This window comes from Tachyglossus aculeatus, chromosome 11, assembly GCF_015852505.1.
Source record: "Tachyglossus aculeatus isolate mTacAcu1 chromosome 11, mTacAcu1.pri, whole genome shotgun sequence".
Classification (NCBI taxonomy): Eukaryota; Metazoa; Chordata; class Mammalia; order Monotremata; family Tachyglossidae; genus Tachyglossus; species Tachyglossus aculeatus.
In genome coordinates this window covers 48,352,548-48,376,745 of record NC_052076.1, presented here as the reverse complement: position 1 = coordinate 48,376,745, position 24,198 = coordinate 48,352,548, and the positions used below count along the sequence as shown (strand labels likewise).

General features: G+C 49.8%; 2 protein-coding genes across 3 annotated transcripts in view; one reads left to right on the top strand and one right to left on the bottom strand.

The window, feature by feature from the left end:
• Positions 1–3,018: 3,018 nt before the first annotated feature.
• The window catches only part of DPEP1 (dipeptidase 1), a 35,456-nt gene continuing 14,276 nt past the window's right edge, over positions 3,019–24,198 (bottom strand). For both annotated transcript variants that reach the window (XM_038753935.1, XM_038753936.1), the window contains exons 3-11: positions 10,866–10,998; positions 9,568–9,700; positions 9,102–9,252; positions 7,360–7,429; positions 5,816–5,992; positions 5,103–5,187; positions 3,938–4,013; positions 3,516–3,651; positions 3,019–3,434 (exon numbers count right to left, since the gene is read on the bottom strand). In XM_038753935.1, coding sequence (XP_038609863.1) covers positions 3,261–3,434; positions 3,516–3,651; positions 3,938–4,013; positions 5,103–5,187; positions 5,816–5,992; positions 7,360–7,429; positions 9,102–9,252; positions 9,568–9,700; positions 10,866–10,998 — 1,135 coding nt within the window. In that variant the 3' untranslated portion in view covers positions 3,019–3,260. The remainder of the gene's footprint in view (positions 3,435–3,515; positions 3,652–3,937; positions 4,014–5,102; positions 5,188–5,815; positions 5,993–7,359; positions 7,430–9,101; positions 9,253–9,567; positions 9,701–10,865; positions 10,999–24,198) is intronic.
• Positions 14,067–24,198, top strand: part of LOC119934443 (sulfotransferase 2B1-like) — a 55,486-nt gene continuing 45,354 nt past the window's right edge. The window contains exon 1 of the mRNA XM_038753937.1: positions 14,067–14,122. The gene's annotated coding sequence lies outside the window, so the exon portion shown is untranslated. The remainder of the gene's footprint in view (positions 14,123–24,198) is intronic.

The window sequence follows — 24,198 nt, the reverse complement described above, 5'->3', positions numbered from 1 at the left end:
TAATGGGAGCAGAAAGATACATAGCAATAACTCCATTCCTGCTTAAAAAGGCAGAGGGTGCAGTGTCAGCACAAATTGCTCCTTCCATTGTGGTCCAAAACCTAGGCGATCCATTTATTTCTCATGGTTTTGATTATTTATAATTTGAATACAATTGATTGATTACCTGTGCGGGTCAGAAAAAGAGTACCTATTAGCTCCCGTATGGAACATTGAGCATGTGTGGGCTCCGGCAATCATCAGATAGCACGGTCTTACAGATGAGAAAGCTGTACTAAGCGTATTGAGCGTTTACTGTGTGCAAAGCTGCTGGGATTTGATGGCTCTCCTGCTCTGCAGGCCGGAGAACTAAATGAAGAACCCAAAGCAGCTCAGAGATTTCATGCGAGGTTCACGCTGATCCACCTGGGCTGGACTCCCTTAGATTGTGTTTCTCTCTCCCTATATTATGCGTTTGTTTACATCCACTTCCCCCACCCCTACGTTCGTGTGTGTCTGCACAGTATCTTTTTCCCAGAGTCTATGTTTGAATAGGTGTCCGCCTTAGCAGAAGCAGCGTGGCTCAGTGGAACGAGCACAGGCTTTGGAGTCAAAGGTCATGGGTTCAAGTCCCGGCTCCTCCAATTGTCAGCTGTGCGACTTTGGGCAAGTCACTTAACTTCTCTGGGCCTCAGTTACCTCATCTGTAAAATGGGGATTAAGACTGTGAGCCCCCCGTGGGACAACTTGATCACCTTGTAATCTCCCCAGTGCTTAGAACAGTGCTTTGCACATAGTAAGTGCTTAATAAATATCATTATTATTATTATTGTTATCTGCCTCAAATCCATGTATGTGTGTGAGTGTCTACATGACCACCCTTCCTGTACCTTTGTGGAATTTATCTCCAGGAGACAGAAAGAGACAAACTACCTGCCTTAGATCTGTGTGTGTGTGTCTGTTTGTCCAACTCCCTGGGTGGGTGCTTGCGTGTCTGTTTTCCTGTGTGTTTATGTTTACCTCTCATTTTTTTTCCATCGTCCTGCCCCCTGAACCTGTTTATCCTCCACGCTGATAATGAACATCTGATTTCCCTGTGTCTTCAAAAGGAGAAGAAATAGGGTCATCAGATTTTCTCTCCCATGGCCCTCTGCTTCCAGCTCAGGACATGAATGCACAGTCTACTTTAGAAGTTGGTTTCCACAGTGACTTAAACGCTAAGCTATTAATAATAATGATGATGGCATTTGTACAGTGCTCTGCACACAGTAAGTGCTCAATAAATACGATTGAATGAATGAATTTGTTAAGTGCTTACTACGTGCAAAGCACTGTTCTAAGCACTGGGGGGGGGAATACAAGGTGATCAGGTTGTCCCACGTGGGGCTCAAAGTCTTAATCCCCATTTTTTACAGGTGAGGTAACTGAGGTTCAGAGAAGGTAAGTGACTTGCCCAAGGTCACACTGCAGACATGTGGTGGAGCCAGGATTAGAACCCATGACCTCTGACTCCCATGCCCGGGCTCTTTCCATTGAGCTACGGAGCCTGAGTAGGATTAGACCTGTATCTGAGTGTGTGGGTGCTTGCTTGTGTCTGCATTTTACAATAGCTCAGCTATCATGAGCATGACATCCCCAGTGCATGAAACCAGAGGCAAAAAAGGGTGAGGATTGCAGGTTCCTCCAAGGATAAGATGCATTTTCCTGAAGGTCAAGTAGAGAAGTTAAATGCCTTGCCCTAGGTCACACAGTGGATAAGTGGTAGAACCAGGATTAGAACCCAGGTCCTCTCACTCCCAAACTCATGCTCTTTCTAATACTACTACTACTAATAATTAGTATTATTATTAAGCTCAAGGTAAGTACTTCTTGCAGATTGCCCAGTTCACCCTCATGGCAACTGAGGGGAAGGCTCAGGGTGGGGAGGATAAGCTGACTTTTCCCAGTGACAAAGTGAAATGATATGCTAGGTCAAAAGAAAACAACGGGGACCTAAACCTCCGAATATTTAGTCCACCACTTGTCAGCTACGTGACTTTGGAAAAGTCACTTCACTTCTCTGTGCCTCAGTTACCTCATCTGTAAAATGGGGATGAAGACTGTGAGCCCCACGTGGGACAACCTGATCACCTTGTAAACTCCCCAGTGCTTAGAACAGTGCTTTGCACATAATAAGCCCTTAATAAATGCCATTATTATTATTATTCATAATAATTATGGTACTTGTTATGTGTTTATTATGTGTCAGGCACTGTTCAAAGTGCTAGTGTGGTTACAAGCAAATCAGGGTGGACACAGTCCCTGTCCTATGTTGGGCTCACAATCTCGATCCCCATTTTGCTGATGAGGCCCAGAGAAGGGAACTGACCTTCCCAGGGTCACACAGCGGACAAGTTGCAGAGCTGGGATTAGAACCCACGACCCTCTGACTCCAGGCGCCTGTTCATTCATTTAATCATATTTATTGAGCACTTACTGTGTGCAGAGCACTGTACTAAGCGCTTGGGAAGTACAAGTTGGCAACATATGGAGACGGTCCCTACCCAACAGTGGGCTCACAGTCTAGAAGACTGTTCTGTCTGCTACTCCATGCTACTTCAGTCACTAGGTCATGCTGCTTCTAGGAGCCTGGTTACTTGAGAAGCCCAAGGTAAGTACTTCTTGCAGATTGCCCAGTTCACCCTCATGGCAACTGAGGGGAAGGCTCAGGGTGGGGAGGATAAGCCGACTTCTCCCAGTGACAAAGTGAAACGATTTGCTAGGCCAAAAGAAAACAACGGGGACCTAAACCTCCGGGTATTTAGTCCTTTTCCTAGTAAATCAATCTCACAGAAAGATTTTGAAACATTTCTCCGAATGTTTCCAGCTCTACTTTTCCATCTCTTTCTCGCCCCATTTCTCCCAATTGCAAAATTTTCCCTGCCTCTCGATTTTCCCATCCTTTGGCCATGACTCACATGTGGTCACGGTAATAAACACGCAGTGGCCGAAACGGCTTAGGTCAAAAGAAGGTCAGTACCGGAGAGGAGATGGATCAGGGCCAATTTATTGAGTTTCCAACTTGCCCAGCCCGGGTTCCTTTCAGCTGCTTCGCGCGCATCCATGCCATTCCACTTGTTGGACTCTCCCCCTTCCAGAGGGCAGAACGTGGGGTTGAACGGGGCAATCTTGGAGTTGATGGGATAAAGGAGAAGCTTGACTTGGGGGAGGGCCTCAGTTCTTGTCAGGGGCCCGGGCTCTGGCCTCTGAGGAGGGACTGGGAAGAGCGTGTGGCAGCAGGATCAGGCTAGCTGGAAGTAAAGGAGACCAAGAACCAGTGTCGAGGGCAGGATCCCGGGCAGGGATCTGAAGCCAGTAGAAACCGAGTAGCCATAGCTGGTCCTGCACTGGCCTTCCAGCTTCTGGTATTCCATGGGTTCCTCTTCAGGGCTGTCTAATGACAGCTGTCTGCTCACCTAGAGCGAGAAAGCAGACCGATTTGCCGTCTGCTGGATGGGACACCCCCGGCGGGAAGTCCTATCTTTCCCGTGCCTCACCTCCTCCACCTTCTCGAAGACCCTCAGCAGGTTATTGGCTAGAGCTTGCTTCACTTCCTCCTCCGTCCAGTTCCTCCTGAGGAGCTCTGCGATCAGGTTTGGATACTTGGAGACGTCCTCTAGCCCTTCTGGGAGTCTGGGGAGAAGATGGAGCCACATCCCTGAGGACTTGAGGAACGGGGAAGAGAGGGGGACTCGGACCCGGCCCTGGGACTTTTCACTTTGCGGGCCTGAGGAAGGCTCGGCTCTGAGGCAGGGAGAAGCAGCAGCAGCCAGGCACGGGAGGATTGGCCAAGGTCCCAAGAGTGGGGACATCCAAGTCCCCACCCTTCTGGGGCCCAGGTCCATCTGGGCTCAGTCCATTCAGGCCCTTGAGGAGCACCCCCCCCCCCCAGCCTCCTCTAACTTCTCTTCCTCCCTACCTGGTAACACCATCGTAGTCTCCGCCAAAGCCCACGGCTCCAGAGCCGGCAATCCGCTTGATGTGGTCCAGATGGTCTGCCCAAGGGAACACCGGAGGGATCAGTGGGGTCTTAGCCCCTGTGGCCCCCTCCCTCTCCGGCCTCCCATCCTCCTTCCTCATCCTCTTTTACTCCCCAACACTCTCATCATCATCACCATCAATCGTATTTATTGAGTGCTTACTGTGGGCAGAGCACTGTACTAAGTGCTTGGGAAGTACAAGTTGGCAACATACAGAGACAGTCCCTACCCAACAGTGGGCTCACAGTCTAAAAGGGGGAGACAGAGAACAAAACCAAACATACTAACAAAATAAAATAAATAGAATAGATATGTACAAGTAAAATAGAGTAACAAATATGTACAAACATATATACATATATACAGGTGCTGTGGAGAAGGGAAGGAGGTAAGATGGGGGGGGATGGAGAGGGGGACGAGGGGGAGAGGAAGGAAGGGGCTCAGTCTGGGAAGGCCTCCTGGAGGAGGTGAGCTCTCAGTAGGGCCTTGAAGGGAAGAAGAGAGCTAGCTTGGCGGAGGGGCAGAGGGATTGGGGGCATTCCAGGCCAGGGGGAGGACGTGGGCCGGGGGTCGATGGCAGGACAGGCGAGAACGAGGTACGGTGAGGAGATTAGCAGCAGAGGAGTGGAGGGTGCGGGGTGGGCCGGAGAAGGAGAGAAGGGAGGTGAGGTAGGAGGGGGCGAGGGGATGGACAGCCTTGAAGCCCACGGTGAGGAGTTTCTGCCTGATGCGCAGATTGATTGGTAGCCACTGGAGATTGATTGGTAGCCACTCTCCTCCCTAGTGGCTGCAGTAACACGAGAAGCAGCATGTCCTAGTGGATAGAGCACAGGCCTGGGAATCAGAAGGACCTGGGATTCTAATTCCCGCTCCACCACTGTCTGCGGTGTGACCTTGATCAAGTCACTTCACATCTCTGTGCCTCATTTACCTCATCTGTAAAATGGGGATTAAGACTGTGAGCCCCATGTGGGACCTGGAGTGTGTCCAACCTGATTAGCTTGTATCTACCCCAGCATTTACTACAGTGTCTGGCACATAGTAAGTGCTTAAAGACCATAAAACCCTCCCAAAAAAAACAACCACCGAAAACCCCCCACTAACCTGCCACATGAATCAGATTTGCCTGAGCTCCGCAGGACACGTAGTCATTATAGAAGTTCACCATCACCAGGCTTTGGGTCTCGTTCTACCGGGAAAGGAAAGGAGAGGAGATTGGCTTCCTGTTGTTTCTCAGTGCCTGAGGTGATGTCTGTGAGCTCAGAGCTGCCTTGGGTTTGGCCTGCCTGCAGACTGGGCCCACCTGGGTTCCCCAACTTTCCAGCCAGGTTCTAGCAGGCCCAGAGACCCCAGGTGTGGGTTGTTCTGCTACTTCACGCCAAAGGCGTCAGCCATCTCGGGGTGCAGCCTGGGGTCCCTTCCTGTTGACCACATCAGAGCTAGACTCTGACCCGGGAGACTGGTTTCAACTTGAACTTCCCAAGCGCTTAGTACAGTGCTCTGCACACAGTAAGCGCTCAATAAATACGATTGAATGAATGAATGAAATATCCCTACTTGGACTGGAGTTACCCATGGTGCCCCCTCCTCTTTCCTCCTTCTTTGTCCCTTCCCACCAGACTCTGATTTGCCATGAGGAGGCTCTCGGGGCTTTAGGAAGGAGGCTGTATAAGCTAGATTCCAGTTGTCCCATCTCCCTTCATTGGGGTCTAGGCCTTGTCCCTGTACCCCTCAGTTCAGCTGAGAAGGATGGGGGCGTCCCAGATTGGAGATTTCTCCCCACAGCCTTCTCCTTCCCCCCGCCACAACCCCCTTACCACCAGTTTGAGGACGTCATCGGGGACGTTTCGCCGGTGGGCACAGATGCTGAAGGCAGAGGAGTGACTGAAGATGACGGGAGCCTGGGATATGTTCAGCACATCTTGCATGGTCTTCAGGGAGACGTGGGCCAGGTCGATGATCACCCCCAGCCGGTTCATTTCCTTGACCACTCGCTGGGTACAGAGGAGAATGGTCAGTAACCCGGACTTGTTCAGAGGTGCCCGCCTAGTAGGTGGCTGGAGTCCCCGACCTGTCCCAGTTCCGACCATAATAATAATAATACTAATGGCATTTATTAAGTGCTTACTATGTACAAAATGCTGTTCTAACCACCAAATCAGATTTGCCTGAGCTCCGCAGGACACATAGTCATTATAGAAGTTCACCATCACCATCAACCCCCTTTTAGATTCCCTTTTAGACTGTGAGCCCACTGTTGGGTAGGGACTGTCTCTATATGTTGCCAACTTGTACTTCCCAAGCGCTTAGTACAGTGCTCTGCACACAGTAAGCACTCAATAAATACGATTGATGATGATGATGGTTCTAAGCGCTAGGGGAGGTTGCAAGGTGATCGGGTTGTCCCACGTGGGGCTCCCAGTCTTCATCCCCATTTTACAGATGGGGGAACTGAGGCCCAGAGAAGTGAAGTGACTTGCCCAAAGTCACACAGCCGACAAGCGGCGGAGCGGGGATTAGAACCCGTGACCTTTGACTCCCAAGCCCAGGCTCTAGGGCCGGGCCAAGGGGTGGCTCACCTTTCCCAGCAGTCACTTTAGAGGCATAAGTCTGAGCCCAGCTTTGCAGGTGGGGAAAGGGGGAGGCCTCTGGCTGGGAGGCGGTGCTACTTTTGGGAAATAATAATAATAATAATGGCATTTGTTAAGTGCTTACTATGTGTGAAGCACTGTTCTAAGCTCTGGGGGGGGGATACAAGGTGATCAGGTTGTCCCACGTGGGGCTCCCAGTCTTAATCCCCATTTTACAGATGAGGTCACTGAGGCCCAGAGAAGTGAAGTGATTTGCCTGAAGTCACCCAGCTGACAAGTGGCGGAGCCGGGATTGGAACCCATGACCTCTGGCTCCCAAGCCCGGGCTCTTTCCACTGAGCCACGCTGAGAAATCGCAACCCACCTCCCACCTTGCCGCGTCTCTCCCCAGAGCAGCAGCTGGGGGTCTGTCGGCTCTGTCAGCTGGGGGCCTCAGAATCGGGCCCCCAGCCCTTCCTGTGCCACTGCTTCTCACCTGCAGCGTGGCTCAGTGGAAAGAGCGCGGGCTTGGGAGTCGGAGGTCATGGGTTTGAATCCCACCTCCCCCACATGTCTGCTGTGTGACCTTGGGCAAGTCACTTCACTTCTCTGTGCCTCAGTTCCCTCATCTGTAAAACGTGGATTAAGACTGTGAGCCCCACATGGGACAACCTCATCTCCTTGTGTTCCCCCCAGCGCTTAGAACAGTGCTTTGCACATAGTAAGCGCTTAACAAATACCAACATTATTATTATTATTATTATTATCATTATTATTATTATTATTATTACCTGCCCGAAAGGCGACAGGCCATTGCTCTCAGGCTTGTCAGTCTCGGTGTCCACCAGCCAGTTGTCAGCCCTGCCGGTCGGAAAAGGGGAGAGGTGCTTATGTCGGGGTGGGGGGCTGCTTGATGACGACCCCCCAGCTCTCCCAGGCTGCTGTCTTTACGCCCTCATCCCCAATTCAGCCTGGTGAATTTCTCTCCTCCTCCCCATCCCCCCCCGGCCCTACCTCCTTCCCCTCCCCACAGCACCTGTATATATGTTTGTATAGATTTATTACTCCATTTATTTTACTTGGACATATTTACTATTCTATTTATTTTGTTAATAATGCACATCTAGCTCTATTTTTATTTATCCTGATGACCTGACACCTGTCCACATGTTTGGTTTTGTTGTCTGTCTCCCCCTTCTAGACTGTGAGCCCGTTGATGGGTAGGGGCCGTCTCTATGTGTTGCCAACTTGTACTCCCCAAGTGCTTAGTACAGTGCTCGGCACACAGTAAGCGCTCAATAAATAACGATTGAATGAATGAATGACAAGGAAGGGATTCTTGGCAGCCCGTGGGACCCCACAGTAAGAGAGAGCCAGGGGACGTGGGAGACTTCCAAGTGTTTCAGCCCAGGGGCAGGGACTGCACTAACTTCTGCTTCACCCATGGGCCCAGTTGGAGCTGCCTGCCAGTTTTCCTGGGCAGGGAACAGCGTGAGAAAGGGAATCAATCAATCAACCAAACCCTCCCCACCCCGATCCCAAAGTATCCCAAGATCCAGAGGAGTCAGCATTGGCTAGTCCTGAACCTGGAATTCCCAAAAGCCAACTTCATTGCCTCTTCAGTCTGTAGTTAAGGACACGGGCCGCAGTTGTTAAAAGCTTTCTTCTTTTTTCTTTTATGGTAGTTGTTAACGCTTACTATGCATCAAACTCCGTTCTAAGCACTGAGGTAGGTACAAATTCATTACGTCGGACCCAGTCATTCATGCATTCGATCCTATTTATTGCGTGCAGAGCACTGTACTAAGCGCTTGGGAGAGTACAGCAATAAACAGACACATTCCCTGCCCACAGTGAGCAAGTGAGTGGCTGCTTATCACTCGTACCTCTCGGGAGGTGAACGGGCAAGCAGTCATTTTTCCTACCTCTACTGCTGTATCTGAACTCATGTCGCCGAGTCGTTTCTCCTGTCTGCTTCACCACCTTGGGTTCTCGAACCCTGTGGCCGATTTACACCGGTTAACTTATTTTCCCCCTACTTGTCGATAGCAGTAACCTCATCTGTAAAATGGGGATTAAGTCTGTGAGCCCCGCGTGGGACAACTTGATTACTTTGTATCTACCCCAGTGCTTATTTATTGTGCAGAATTTATTGAGCACTTAGTACAGTGCTCTGCACACAGTAAGCGCTCAATAAATACGATTGATTGATTGAACAGTCCTTTGCACATAGTAAGTGCTTAATAAATGCCATTGAAAAAAAAAGTAGCAGGGACCTACACCTAGTCCCCAGCTTGGGCCCCATTCATTCATTCAATTGTATTTATTGAGCGCTTACTGCGTGCAGAGCACTGTATTAAGCGCTTGGGAAGTACAAGTTGGCAACATATAAGTACAAGTTGGCAAGAGAACTCCATCTCTTGGTTGGCTTCACCGGAGGAGGCACATCGTGACCCCGTTTCCAGCCGCAACGGTCAAGCAGGGATGGGGATGTGGGGTAGAGGGGTGCAGGGAGGATCCCCGCCATCCTTACCAGGGGGTGTTGCAGCTGTGGGTGAGGGTCATGTACCTCATCCCCAGGTGATACAGGGCCCGCAAGACGCCGAAGCTGCTGTCGATGGAGTGGCCGCCCTCCACCCCAATCAGACTGGCCACCTTCTTTTCCTGGAAGGCCTGCTTCACGTCTGTGAGAGAATCACCAGGCACACACACACACAGCGTCAGGAGGCAGGGGGATTCCCCACGTGGGGACAGGGACAAGGGACCCACGGGGACTCCCGGAGGGGGTGAGGATGGGGGGCCTATGGGAGATTCCAGGGGGAGGGGGACGTGGATGGGGCACCCACAGAGGGGAGCCAGACCCACCTTGGGGGAGATCACAGTGGGGTGGTCGGGGGCAGACCAAACCGGGGCAGGGAAGTGCCGTGCTCCCACTGAGGCACTGAGGGGGTGCCTGGGGAAACCCCGGGGGATCCGCAGCGGACGCTCACTGCCCTCACCAGAGCTCTTGGTGGCACACTTGAAGGTCTCCGGATATTTCCTGCATATACGCTGGATGACGTCGATCTGCTCCAAGGTCCTCTTCACGGCATCTTTGTTCTGCGTCTCACAGGGCACGTAGGCAGACCAGAACTGCAGGCCAGAGAGAGGGCACGAGCTGGGACCCCTGAGCCAATCGAACTGGGGCCACCGTGTGCTACAGTGGTTCTCCGGCCCGGTCCCAAACTCCCACTGTTCCAGGAGGGCCGCTGCCAGTCCGAAAGATGCCAAGTTCCCTATTCTTTCAGAGCTTGGGAGGATTTGAGGGGCAGCCTGGAGCTGCCCGGGGCATCCAGGCACAAGCACCATCTGCAAGGGGGCTTAAAGGAGGAACAGCCCCCAGGAGATTGGTATCAAGAGAAGCAGCATGGCCTAGTGGATAGAGCACGGTCTTGGCGTCAGAGATTCCTGGGTTCTAATCCCGGCTCTGCCATTTGTCTGCTGTGTGACCACAGGCAGATCGCTTTACTTCTCTGTGCCTCACTTATCTGTAAAACGGGGATGAAGACTATGAGCCCCATGTGGGAAAGGGGCTGTGTCCAACCTGATTAGCTTGTGTCTACCCCAGTGCTTAGTACAGTGCCTGACACTTAGTATGCACTTAACAAAATACTACAATTATTATTATTATTATGAAGTGGAGCGGTGGGAGGAGGAGGGAAATGGTGTGGGGTGGAGTGGAGCGGTGGCCCCCAGGGGCTTTGACGCTGGTCCGAAACTCTGCTGGAGGGAAGAGTTCATTGAGAAGAGGAGGAGTAAGGAACAGCGGGATGGAAAACAGAGGCTCCTGGACTTGCCAGAGCCCCAGTATGGAGAGGGTGGGGAAGACAGTCCCCCTAGGGAAGGCGGGAATGAGGGAAGTGACAATCCCAGAGACGTTTCTCTCCATAGCATCCTGTTCAAAGTTCCAGCCATGAGGGGAAGATTAGAAGTTTATGGCTCTGGTGATATATACCGATATGCCCTTAATCCTGTTTGCTTGAGGAAATCTGGGTCTGCCTGGGCTTAGATTTCGGTGTCCGACTGCAGTGTTAACAGTTCTTACTCTATGCCAGATCTAAACCTGGGCAGAGTTGTCATGTGGCCCTGGCAGAATTTCTGGCACGTATCTCCACTCCATTCCAATAGAAAATAATTGTGAGAGCCCCACCTCTTTCAAGGACCTCTCTGAGAACGGAGCCCACAGCGCATTCAATCTGGTGACTGGGTTTGCCCAGGCCTCTGGGCTCGCGTGCTCTGGCTATTTTCTACTCCTTACCTGCCCCCCGACAAAGCCTTCCCTCAGCTTGGGGATGTTGGTGTGTGTGGTGTTCAGGAGAGTCAGGTTGGCTTCCTTCAGCTCGAGCCGGTTGTTAAACTGTTTCAGCAGCTGCCATGGCAGGTCGTTGTGTCTAGAGAAGAGAGGAGAGGATTGGAGGTTGGACAGGGTAACCTCTGACACAATCTATCGATCAATAGCATTTGGCGCTCACTGTGTGCGGAGGACAGTATTAAATACACCACAACAGAGATGGGAGATGCGATCACTGCCCACGAGGAGCTTACAGTCTACAGGGGGAGTCAGAAATCAAAATAGGGGAAATAATAGAGTATACGAATACTTATATAAGTATCGTGGGGCTAGGGTGAGAAGGAAAGTGCCTAAGGGATACACAGCCAAGTGCATAGTCAACACAGAGGGGAGGGTGGATTGGGGAAAAAAGGGGGCTTTGTCTGGGAAAGTCTCAAGGGAGAGAGGTGATTTTTTTTAGGAGGGTTTTGGAGGTGGAGGAGAGAGGCAGACTGTCAGATATGACGGGAAAGGGAGTTCCAGGCCCAAGAGAGGATGTGGACAAGAGGCCCGTGAAGGGGTAGAGGAGCTTGAGACCACCGATCGAATCCCAGCTCCCCGACTGCCCTACTTGGGATGTTTTTATAATAGCATTTATTATAATAGCATTTATTAAGCACTTACTATGTGCAAAGCACTGTAGGTTACAAGGTGATCAGGTTGTCCCATGGGGGGCTCACAGTCTTCATCCCCATTTTGCAGATGAGGTAACTGAGGCACAGAGAAGTGAAGTGACTTGCCCAGAGTCACTCAGCTGGCAGTTGGCGGAGCCGGGATTTGAACCCATGACCTCTGACTCCAAAGCCCGGGCTCTTTCCACTAAGCCACGCTGTTAGGCAAGTCACATTACCTCTCGAGGACCAGTTTTCTCATCTGTAAAGTGGGTATAAGATAAACTGTCTGACTGGTGTGAGACAGGCATTATGTCTGATTGCTTAACCCTGTATCTACCTCAAAGCTTAGCACATGGAAAATGCTTAATAAACGCCATAATCATTGTAATTACAGGATTCTGACACTTTGGATTCTGACCTCTCTGCCTTCAAGCAATATTCTATCCACACTCAATCACTCAATCAGTGATATTTATTAAGCGTTTATTGTGTGCTATGATTTTGGCACTTTGATACTTACCCCAGCCCCACAACACCTACGTACATATCCTTATGCTCTACTATTTCCCCTACCTGCAATTTATTGTAATGTCTGTCTCCCCCTGAGGACCATAAGATCCTTGTGGGCAGGGACTGTATCTACCAGCATGGCTCAGTGGAAAGAGCCCGGGCTTGGGAGTCAGAGGTCATGGGTTCAAATCCCAACTCTGCCACTTGTCAGCTGTGTGACCTTGGGCATGCCACTTCACTTCTCTGTGCCTCAGGGACCTCATCTGTAAAATGGGGATGAAGACTGTGAGCCCCCCGTGGGCCAACCTGATCACCTTGTAACCTCCCCGGCGCTTAGAACAGTGCTTTGCACATAGTAAGCGCTTAACAAATGCCATCATTATTATTATTATTATCACCACCTTTGTAGCTGTGCTCTCCCAAGAGCCTAGTACAGTGGTCTGCACACAGGAAGCGCTCAATACACTTGGGAGAGTACAACAGAGTTGATCGACATGATCCCTTGTGAGATGGGATCCCTTATGATCCCTCATGATCCCTTAAGGGACCCCTTATGATCCCTTATGCTTATAGGGAAGCAGCGTGGCTCAGTGGAAAGAGCCTGGGCTTTGGAGTCAGAGGTCATGGGTTCAAATCCCGGCTCTGCCGATTGTCAGCCGTGTGACTTTGGGCAAGTCACTTCACTTCTCTGGGCCTCAGTTACCTCATCTGTAAAATGGGGATTAAGACTGTGAGCCCCCCGTGGGACAACCTGATCACCTTGTAACCTCCCCAGCGCTTAGAACAGTGCTTTGCACATAGTAAGCGCTTAATAAATGCTATCATTATTATTATTATTATTATTATCCCTGCCCAGAAGGAGTTTGCAGTCTAGAGGGCGTGCCCTAGAGTGGCACCCACGTCAGGCCCAGTAGCCTGCCCTGCCATGCAAGCCCACCCCCTGCTAATTCAATTTTCATTCATTCATTCAGTCATATTTATTGAGTGCCTATCATGTGCAGAGCACTGTACTAAGTGCTTGGGAGACTACGATTCAACAACAGACACATTTCCTGCCCAAAGCATGCTCACAGTCCAGAGAGGGAGGCAGACATTAATACACATAATACATAAATTTTCTAAGAAGCAACATAGTCTAGTGCATCGATCACAGGCCTTCGAGTCAGAAGGACCTGGGTTCTAATCCCAGCTCTGCCACTTTTCTGCCGTGGGATCTTGGGCAAATCATTTCACTTCTCAATGTCTCAATTACCTCATCTGTAAACCGGGGATTAAAATGGGGATAAGAGCTTAGAATGGTGCCTGCCTGGCACATTATAAGGATTTAACAAATACCACACACACACAAAAAGACTGTGAGCCCCATGTAGGACATGGATCTTGTCCTACCCCAGCGCTTAGTGCAGTGCCTCTCACATAGTAACCGCTTAACAAATACAAATAAAAAAATTCAAGTGCTTAGTACAGGGCTCCGCACACAGTAAGCCCTCAGTAAATACGATTGATTGACTCCAAAGAGAAATCCTGCTCTCAGTTCCTTTCCCCAGGGAAAGGTAGGGACGATCGATTATTTTTTTCCACGGGGCAGCTGGGTCACTTGATGGAGCCGGGAGTCTTGGGTTCAATTCTTGGCTTCACCGTTAACTCACTGGAGAATCTGGGACTGGTAACAGTGACTCACTACGGCCCCCAACTTCACCACAGCGTCAGTCTCCCCACCCAACACTGTCCCACCACCAACAGAAGACAGAGTTCACGGGCGAGACTCCAAGTTTCTTGAAAGACAGTGCTGGAAGCCTCAACAAAGAAATTTTCCCATCGATGGAAAAGAGAAGTAGAGGGAAAGGAGGGAGGGAGGGTGATGACATTACCTCTGAGTACGCCTCTGGGCTGGCCCCTTTTGCTGTCTCCACCCCTTTCTTAGGTCTGAGCCATAAAAATCAAGGCGATGTTGGAAAAGTGAATACTAGCTGGGTTTAAAAGGGCCAGTCATCTGACCGTGAGCACTCCGGAGACTTCAGCCACAGAGAAGAGGACCAGGGCGGACCACGAAACACGGAGGTATTGGCCCGGCCGGCCCCCTGCGCTGGATAGGGAGGAGGGAGGTGGAAGAGGGGCTCTCAATAGGCAGGGGATGGCCAGGGACCACCCATCCACTGTGAGTGGGGCTGGGGAATGAGAGTGTTTGGGGGGTCCTGCCCGGCTGCAGCACACCGTACCCCCCGGGCTGAGAAAATTGGGTAGCGGCCTGGGCCACAAAGCTGTTGGGAGTTCCCACCTTGCTGTCTGCCTGAGGCCACAAATAAGTCTCTCTCTGACTGCCAGGCCCGACTCGGAAAGAATCTGCAGGCACAGCTACCTCTCTTCCTTCTTTTTTATGGTATTTGTTAATAATATGGTCTTTGTTAAGCGCTTACTATGTGCCAAGCACTGTTCTTAGCGCTGGGCACTGTTCTAAGTGCTGGGCACTTAGTTTATGTCAAACATTGTTCTAAGCGGGTAGGTAGAAGTTAATTAGGTTGGACACAGTCTCCATCCCGCATGGGGCTCACAGTTTAAGTAGGAGGGAGAAGTTCCCCCTTCCATCCTCCGATCTGTCCACTATGGGAACTGCCCTGTGGGGTGGACCAACAGGGATCACAAAGTAGCTGCCCACCATCTTCCCCTCTTCTTCCCTCTCTGACCTCAAAAATCTTCAAAAATCTCCAGTGGCTACCGATCAATCTGCGCATCAGGCAGAAACTCCTCACCCTGGGCTTCCAGGCTGTCCATCCCCTCGCCCCCTCCTACCTCACCTCCCTTCTCTCCTTCTACTGCCCAGCCCGCAACCTCCGCTCCTCCATCGCTAATCTCCTCACCGTACCTCGTTCTCGCCTGTCCCGCCGTCGACCCCCGGCCCACGTCATCCCCCTGGCCTGGAATGCCCTCCCTCTGCCCCTCCGCCAAGCTAGCTCTCTTCCTCCCTTCAAGGCCCTGCTGAGAGCTCACCTCCTCCAGGAGGCCTTCCCAGACTGAGCCCCTTCCTTCCTCTCCCCCTCGTCCCCCTCTCCATCCCCCCCCATCTTACCTCCTTCCCTTCCCCACAGCACCTGTATATATGTATCTATGGTTGTACATATTTATTACTCTATTTATTTATTTATTTTACTTGTACATTTCTATCCTATTTATTTTATTTTGTTGGTATGTTTGGTTCTGTTCTCTGTCTCCCCCTTTTAGACTGTGAGCCCACTGTTGGGTAGGGACTGTCTCTATGTGTTGCCAATTTGTACTTCCCAAACGCTTAGTACAGTGCTCTGCACATAGTAAGCGCTCAATAAATACGATTGATTGATTGATTGATTGATTGACCCCGAAGCCCTGGCCCGTGCCGAGCCGGCAGGGAGGTTCACTGTCAGGGCTCAGAACCTAAGTGTGATTTGGGGATAGGGTGACGGTCGATAGGTCGGCGGGTTCTTGGACTTCTGCTCCCCCAGAGCCTTGGAGACCCCTGCCTCCTCACACCCTGCACTTGGGACTTTAGGAGTTGCCCGGCTTTCTCCCCTTCAGCCCGTTCCTCCCTTCCCAAACACTGACCGAGATGATTAAACAGGCACAGATACATGGCAGTGTGTGGGGACGGATGAGAGAGCGAGGTGGAAGCCCAAGCCTTTCTGTAAACGGAACCAAGGTTCACTGGCTCAATTTGTTTCAATCAATCAATCAATCAATATTTATTGAGCGCTTACTGTGTGCACAGCACTGTACTAAGCGCTTGGGAAGTACGAGTTGGCAACACACAGAGACAGTCCCTCCCTTCCCGCATTGTATCTTAGTATCTTAGAGAAGCAGTGTGGCTCGGTGGAAAGAGCATGGGTTTGGGAGTCAGAGGTCATGGGTTTGAATCCCGGCTCTGCCGCTTATCAGCTGTGTGACCTTGGGCAAGCCACTTAACTTCTCTGGGCCTCAGTTACCTCATCTGGAAAATGGGATTAAGACTGTGTGCCCCACGTGGGACAACCTGATTACCTTGTATTCAGTGTTTTGCACATAGTAAGTACTGAACAAATACCATTATTATTAGTAGTAGAAGTAGTAGTAAAGTGACGGTGCTTAGCTTCTAGACTGTGAGCCCACTGTTGGGTAGGGACTGTCTCTATATGTTGCCAACTTGTACTTCCCAAGCGCTTAGTACAGTGCTCTGCACACAGTAAGCGCTCAATAAATACGATTGATTGATTGATTGATTAGGTTGGTGTTCTCGGGGTTGAATTGCAGCATCTCTTTCCCTCCCGGCTAGAGAGCAGGGCTGGGGGTGATTGAGGAGAGAAACCTCTCCCGTCTCCTCTCCATGCGGGCTTAAGGGCAGGCTACCCGTTACGCTCAAGCTACACAGCGGTGCTAGACTTGGCCATCTAGGCTGAGGATCTCTCCTAGGAAAGCATCCTTATGGGAGGAGACGGAGGCACAGCGGATCCAGCAGAGATCCAGGGGAAGCCCAGATCTCAAGGCCACCCCCAGGACGCCCGGCTGTTGCTTATGGATGGACCCAATGAGCAGCCTCTGTTTGTCATAGAGCGACCTGGCCTCTCGTTGAACCAGTCAATCAGTCAGTGGTATTTATTGCGTACTTACTGGGTGAAGAGCACGTTGGGAAAGTCCATACAACAGAGTTGGTAGATGTGATCCCTGCCCAAGGAAAAGCAGCACGGTCTAGTGGAAACAGCACAGGCCTCGGAGTCACAAGGACCTGGGTTCTAATCCCAGCTCCCCAAATTGCCTGCCTTAATAATAATAATTGCGGTATTTAATAATAATGGTATTTGTTAAGCATTTACCATATGCCAGCGCTGGGGTGGACACAAGCAAATCAGGTTGAACAAGTCCCTGTCCCACCTGGGGCTCACAGTCTCCATCCCCATTTTACAGATGAGGTAGCTGAGGCAGAGAGAAGTGAGGTGACTTGCCCAAGGTCACCCAGCAAACAAGAAGCAGAGGTGGGATTAGAACCTGTGACCTTTTGGGTCCTTGGCCCGTGCTGTATTCAGTACCCCAGGCTGCTTCGGCAGGCGATGTGCCTACTATATGCCAAGGACTGTATGAAGAACTGGGGCAGATACAAGATAATCAGGTTCTACCTGGGGCTCACAGTCTAAATAGAATCAATCAATCAATCAATCGTATTTATTGAGCGCTTACTTTGTGCACAGCACTGTACTAAGCGCCTGGGAAGTACAAGTTGGCAACATATAGAGACAGTCCCTACCCAACAAGGGAGAAAAATCTCCAGTTTGCAGCTGAGAGGACTGAGGTTCCTGGTTGCCCTAAGCCACACAGCAGACAAGTGATGAGGCCACAATTAGAACCCAGGTCTTCTGGCTTCTAGGTCTGTGCTCCTTCCTGCTTCTCACTCACTTGGGCAAGTCATTTAACTTCTCTGTGCTTCAGTTGCCTCATCTGTAAAATGGAGATTAAGAATGTGAGCCCCATGGGGGACAGGGACAGTGTCCAGCGTGATTAGCTTGTATCTATCCTAGCTCTTAGTATCGTGCCTTACTATACTAGCAAGTGTGCAACAGATACCATACAAAAGTGAGTTTACGGTTTATATGGGGAGACAGACACCAAAATAGATGAGGGATAAGGGAAATCATAGAGTATAAGAATATCTAGCTAAGTACTGTGGGGCTGGAGTAACAAAGTAATTAAGGGGTACACAGCTGAGTGAATAGCTGGCACAGAGGGGAAGGTGGACAGGGGAAATGAGGGCTTAGGGAGGACTCTCTTGGAGATTTTTTTTTAATGGCATTTGTTAAGCACTTACTATGTGCAAAGCACTGTTCTAAGCGCTGGGGGGGATACAAGGTGATCAGGTTGTCCCACGTGGGGCTCACAGTCTTAATCCCCATTTTACAGATGAGGGAACTGAGGCTCCGAGAAGTGAAGTGACTTGCCCGAGGTCACACAGCAGACATGTGGCGGAGCTGGGATTTGATGCTAGGAAGGTTGAGCAGTTAGGGAGAGAGGTGGATTGTAGGATATGAGGAGGAAAGGAGTTCCAAATCCAAAAGAAAACATGGTCAAGGGGTCAGTGGTGGGATAGCGTGGCTCAGTGGAAAGAGCCCGGGCTTTGGAGTCAGACGTCATGGGTTCAAATTCTGGCTCCACCAATTGTCAGCTGTGTGACTTTGGGCAAGTCACTTCACTTCTCTGTGCCTCAGTTACCTCATCTGTAAAATGGAGATGAAGACTGTGCGGCCCCCTCCCACCCCCGGGACAACCTGATTACCTTGTAACCTCCGCAGTGCTTAGAACAGTGCTTTGCACATAGTAAGCACTTAATAAATGCCATTATTATTATAATTATAGACAAAACTGAGACATACAGGGTTACGTATGTGTTAGAGAAATGGAATGTGTGGGTTGGGTTGTAATAGGAAATCAGCAAGGTAAGGTAAGAGGGAGAAAACTGAATGCTTTAAAGCCGACAGCAAGGAGCTCCTGTTTGACGCGCAGGTAGACGGGCAACCACCGAAGGTTTTGGAGGAGAGGGGAGAAATGGGCTGAATCGCTTTTCAGACAAATGATCCACGTAGCAGAATGACGTACGGACTGCAGAAGGAAGAGACAGGAGGCAGGGAAGTCCGTGAGGAGGCTGATGCAGTAGTCAAGGTGGGATGGGATAAGGGCTTGGATCAGCGTAGTAGCAGTCTGGATGGAGAGGAAAGGGTGGATTCTAGAGATGTTGCGAAGGTAGAACCGTCGGGATTTGGTGACGGATCAAATATGTGGGTTAAATGAGAGAGGTGAGCTACGGGTTTGTGAGACAGGGAGGATTGGTGGTGGCTGCCTACAGTGATAAAGCCGGGGGAGGACAGGATTTGGGTGGGAAGATGAGGCATTCTGTTTGGAATATGTTAAGTCTGAACTGTTGGCAGGACACGTCTTGAAGGCAGGAGGAAATGAGAGACGGCAAAGATGGAGAGAGGTCAGGGCTGGAGATGAAGATTTGGGAGTCATCCTCATAGAGATAGTATTTGAAGTGGTGGGATTGAATGAGTTCTCCAAGGGAGTGGATGCAAACGTACAATAGAAGGGGACCCACAGCTGAACCTGGAGGCAACCCTACAATGAGAGAGTGGGAGGCAGAGGAGGAGACTATGAAAGAGGCGGAGTGGAACAGCCAGAGATAGGAGGAGAAGCAGGAGAGGACGGTGTCAGAGGATGATGGTAGTGTCCAGGTAAAGGGGGAGGTCCATAGTATCGAAGGCAGTTGAGAGGTCGAGGAGCATCAGATAGAGTAAAGGCCGTGGGATTTGGCAAGAAGGAGGTTGCACTGGAGGCCGGCCATCTGAATTTTCCTCACTGTCCCCAGTGAGGGGCTGCAGGAGATTGGGGCTAGCTGGAGGTGGGGGTCTGGGATCTTGGGGTCAGGGCACCTCTGTGCATGGGAAGAAGGAAGGGGCAGGAAATGGCTCCTAGCTGTCATGGGTTTGGAGGTCGAAAGATTTTTCTCATCCCATGGCTGTCCGCTCCCCAGGCTCTTTGCATTGGGGCCGGGACAAAGATAAGTTGGAGCCCTGGGGAGGAATTCTCTGTGTCCAGCAGCAGGTCTGGCTGGGGATGCGCACCCACTAAGGCCAACCCAGACACACACTCAGCGGGTACTGGGCTTAGGAGCACATTCCAAGGACCCCATTGGGTCAGATTTCTCCAGGAAAATTTTTCTCTTTACTGGACACTTTGTCTCCATACCTCCTTCCTTTTCCACCTCACTCTTCCCCTCCTTACCTGGAGTGCTGGGATCAGGGGGTTGTCATGGAAACTAACCCCAGGGTCCAACTTGGTGGCCCCCAGCCCAACCTCATTTGTGATGCAGGTGGGGACCTTCAGCCATTTCCTTTTCATTCATTCATTCATTCAATCATATTTATTGAGCGCTTACTGTGTGCAGAGCACTGGACTAAGCGCTTGGGAAGTCCAAGTCGGCAACATCTAGAGACGGTCCCTACCCAACAACGGGCTCACAGGCTAGAAGGGGGAGACTGACAACAAAACAACACATATTAACAAAATAAAATAAATAGAATAGTAAATATGTACAAGTAAAACAGAGTAATAAATTTGTACAAACATATATACAGGTGCTGTGAAACAGAGTGACGTCTGACCTGCTCCATTCCACCTCAGTCTCTCAGAGAGAGTGTGGTGTTCATTGTAAATAATCTCAGAAGCCCAACCATTGCTCTTCCCCCAGGATTTACACTTGTTGTGGGCAGGGAATGTGTTGTATTCTACTCTCTCATTCATTCATGTATTCATTCACAGTAATAATAATAATAATAATGGCATTTATTAAGTGCTTACTATGTGCAAAGCACTATTCTAAGCACTGGGGAGGTTACAAGGTGATCAGGTTGTCCCACGGGGGGCTCACAATCAATCTCCATTTTACAGATGAGGTAACTGAGGCCCAGAGAAGTGAAGTGACTTGCCCAAAGTCACACAGCTGGCAATTGGCCGAGCCGGAATTTGAACCCATGACCTCTGACTCCAGAGCCCGGGCTCTTTCCACTGAGCCACGCTGCTTCTCTGAGTGCTTACTGTGTGCACAGCAAGGAGTGCTTGGTTCAGTGCTCTGTCCACAGTATGCGCTCCAACAATACCACTGAGAATAATTGATGATGATTTGTTCAGTGGCTCCAACTTGTAATGATAATAATACTAGTAATAATTCTGGTATTTGTGAAGCATTTACTATGGGCACCAGGCACTGTACTAAGCACTGAGGTGGATACAAGCAAATCAGACTGGACCCAATCCCTGTCCCACGTGGGGCTCACACTTTCAATCCCCATTTTGCAGATGAGGCCCGGAGAAGTAAAGTGACTTGCCCAAGGCCAACCAGCAGACAAGCAGTGGAGCCGGGATTAGAACCCATGACCCTCTGATTCCCAGGCCCGGGCTCTATCCACTAGGCCATGCTACTCCCACTGTAGCCAGTGGGCTCCCTATTGTCAGTCAGTCAACAGTCCTCACTATACTGAGCACTCTCTTATGCAGAACATTGATTTCATGCACTTAACAAAACCAAGACCCGTCCCTGACTTCAAAGGGCTTGTAGTCTAATGAAGCAGATGAGATAGACATAAATTCTGGCTCTTTAAACTCTATTGCTTCCCTCTACCTGTCATTTTTTTGATGGCAAGATCCCACCTCCGCCACTTGTCAGCTGCGTGACTCTGGGCAAGTCACTTAACTTCTCCGTGTCTCAGTTACCTCACTGGTAAAATGGGGATTAAGACTGCGACGTGGGACAACCTGATAACCTCGTATCGACGCCAGTGCTTAGAACAGCGCTTGGCACACAGTAAGCGCTTGACAAATACCATCATCATCCTCCCCTACTAGATTGTCAGCTCTCTGGGGAGAGGGATCAACTCAGGAGAGTGCTCACCGCAATGTAGGCCCTCCAAAAATACCATCGATTGAAGGAATTCAACATCAAAGATCCAAAGGATACGGAGAAGCAGTGCGGCCCAGTGAGAACAGCATGGGAATCAGAGGACCTGGGTTCTAAACCCGGCTCTGCCACTCGTCTGCTGGGTGACCTTGGGCAAGTCACTTTACTTCTGTGTGCTTCAGTTTCCTCAACTTTAAAATGGGGATTAAATACCTTTTCCTCCTCCTCCTTAAGACTGTGAACCTCCAGGAAGGTCAGGGACTTGATAATAATAATAATAAGCACTTAAATCCCAGAAAAACAAAAATGAGCTCCCTCTCAAGGCTTCGCCACCAGCTCTGTGGGTAGGGGTTGGGCCAGTGAGAGGAAATGACTTACTGGCCCAAATGATGGCCCCATTTGGAGGAGGAGGAGGAGGAGGAAGATGTGGTGAGAATCAGCAGCAGCTGCAGGGAGGTTTTTGTTCACCTTTATTTACTAGACCTGGCTCCTCCCTCTAGGGTGATATTTAAGGTCAGGCAGGGAGGGCATCTTGTCCGGGCCCCAAGATGAATCAATCAATCAATGGTATTTATTGAGTGCTTGCTGGGTACACAGCACTGTACTAAATGCTTGGGAGAATACAAGACCAGAGTTGGTAGTCATGTTCCCTGTCCACAAGGAGCTTACAGATTTTTAAAATCATTTAAAAAATGATTTTAGACTGACATTAAAGTAAATTATGAATCCGGAATTGGTGTTGGGGGGCGAATATCAAATGCTTGAAGGATTCACATTCAGATAGGGAAGCAGTGTGGCTCAGTGGAAGGAGCACGGGCTTTGGAGTCAGAGGTCATGGGTTCAAATCCCTGCTCGGCCAATTGTCAGCCGTGTGACTTTGGGCAAGTCACTTAACTTCTCTGTGCCTCAGTTTCCTCATCTGTAAAATGGAGATTAAGACTGTGAGTCCCCCTGTGGGACAACCTAATCACCTTGTAACCCTCCCAGTGCTTAGAATAGTGCTTTGCACATAGGAAGCGCCTAATAAATGCCATTATTATTATTATTATTAGAAGGTCATGTGTTCTAATCCCAACTCTGCCCCTTGTGTGCTGTGTGACCTTGGGCAATCCACTTCTCTGAGCCTCAGTTACCTCATCTGTAAAATGGGAATTAAGACCGTGAGCCCCACATGGAACAATCTATCTTGTATCTACTCCAGTGCTTAGAACAGTGCGTGGTACATAGTAAGCGCTTAACACCATAATTATTATTATTATTCAAGTGCATAGACCCAAAGACAGAGGGAGGAGGGGATGTGAAATCTTAGTCAGGGAAGACCTCTTGGAGGGGATGTGATTTTAATAAGGCTTTGAAGATGGGGAGAGCGGTGGTCTGTCGTATAGGAAGGAAAAGGGAGTCCCAGGGCCATGGAGGAACACAGTCAAGGGGTTGATGGTGAGATAGATGACACTGAGGTATAGCAAGTAGGTTGGCTTTAGAGTGGTGGAGTGTGTATGGTCTGAGTTAAAATAGGAAATCAGTGAGGTGAGACAGGAAGGAGGGAGTTGATTTAAAGCTAATGATAAGGAATTTCTGTTTGATGCAGAAGTAATAATAATAATAATAATGGTATTTGTTAAGCGCTTACTATGTGCAGAGCGCTGTAGATGGCCCCCGGCCCACGTCATCCCCCAGGCCTGGAATGCCCTCCCTTTGTCCATCCGCCAAGCTAGCTCTCTTCCTCCCTTCAAGGCCCTACTGAGAGCTCACCTCCTCCAGGAGGCCTTCCCACACTGAGCCCCTTCCTTCCTCTCCCTCTCGTCCTCCTCTCCATCATCTTACCTCCTTCCCTTCCCCACAGCACCTGTATATATGTTTGTACATATTTAGTTATTTATTTTACTTGTACCTATCTGTTCTATTTATTTTATTTTGTTAGTATGGTTTTGTTCTCTGTTTCCCCCTTTTAGACTGTGAGCCCGCTGTTGGGTAGGGACTGTCTCTATATGTTGCCAACTTGTACTTCCCAAGCGCTTAGTACAGTACTCTGCACACAGTAAACGCTCAATAAATACAACTGATTGATTGATTGATTGACAACTCCCGGAGGTTCTTGAAGAGTGAGGAAATGTGAACTGAACTGTGTTTTGCAAAAATGATCCGGGCAGCAGAGTGAAGAATGGATTGGAACAAGGAGAGGAAGGAGGTAGAGAGGTCAGTGAGGAGGCTGATGCAGTTGTCAGGGTGGGATAATAGGATAAGGGCTTAGGTTAACGTGGTAGCAGTTTGGATGCAGAGAAAGGGCGGATTTTAACAATGTTGTGAAAGTTGAACTGACACCACTACACCTCTCAAGGCAGAGTGGTCCTACTCCTAGCCTGGGACCTTAAGATAATTAAAAAAAAAATGATTTAAAGTTTTTATAGCTACTCAATAGAGAAGCAGCTTGGCCTCATGGATAGAGCACTGGCCTGGGAATCAGAAGGACTTGGGTTCATTTACTCATTCAATCGTATTTATTGAGCGCTTACTGTGTGCAGAGCACTGTACTAAGAGCTTGGGAAGTACAAGTTGGCAACATATAGAGACGGTCCCTACCCAACAGCGGGCACCACTCGTCTGCTGGGTGACCTTGGGCAAGTCATAACTTCTCCATGCCTCAATTACCTCATCTATAAATATCACAGTATCATCTATAATATCATCTATAATA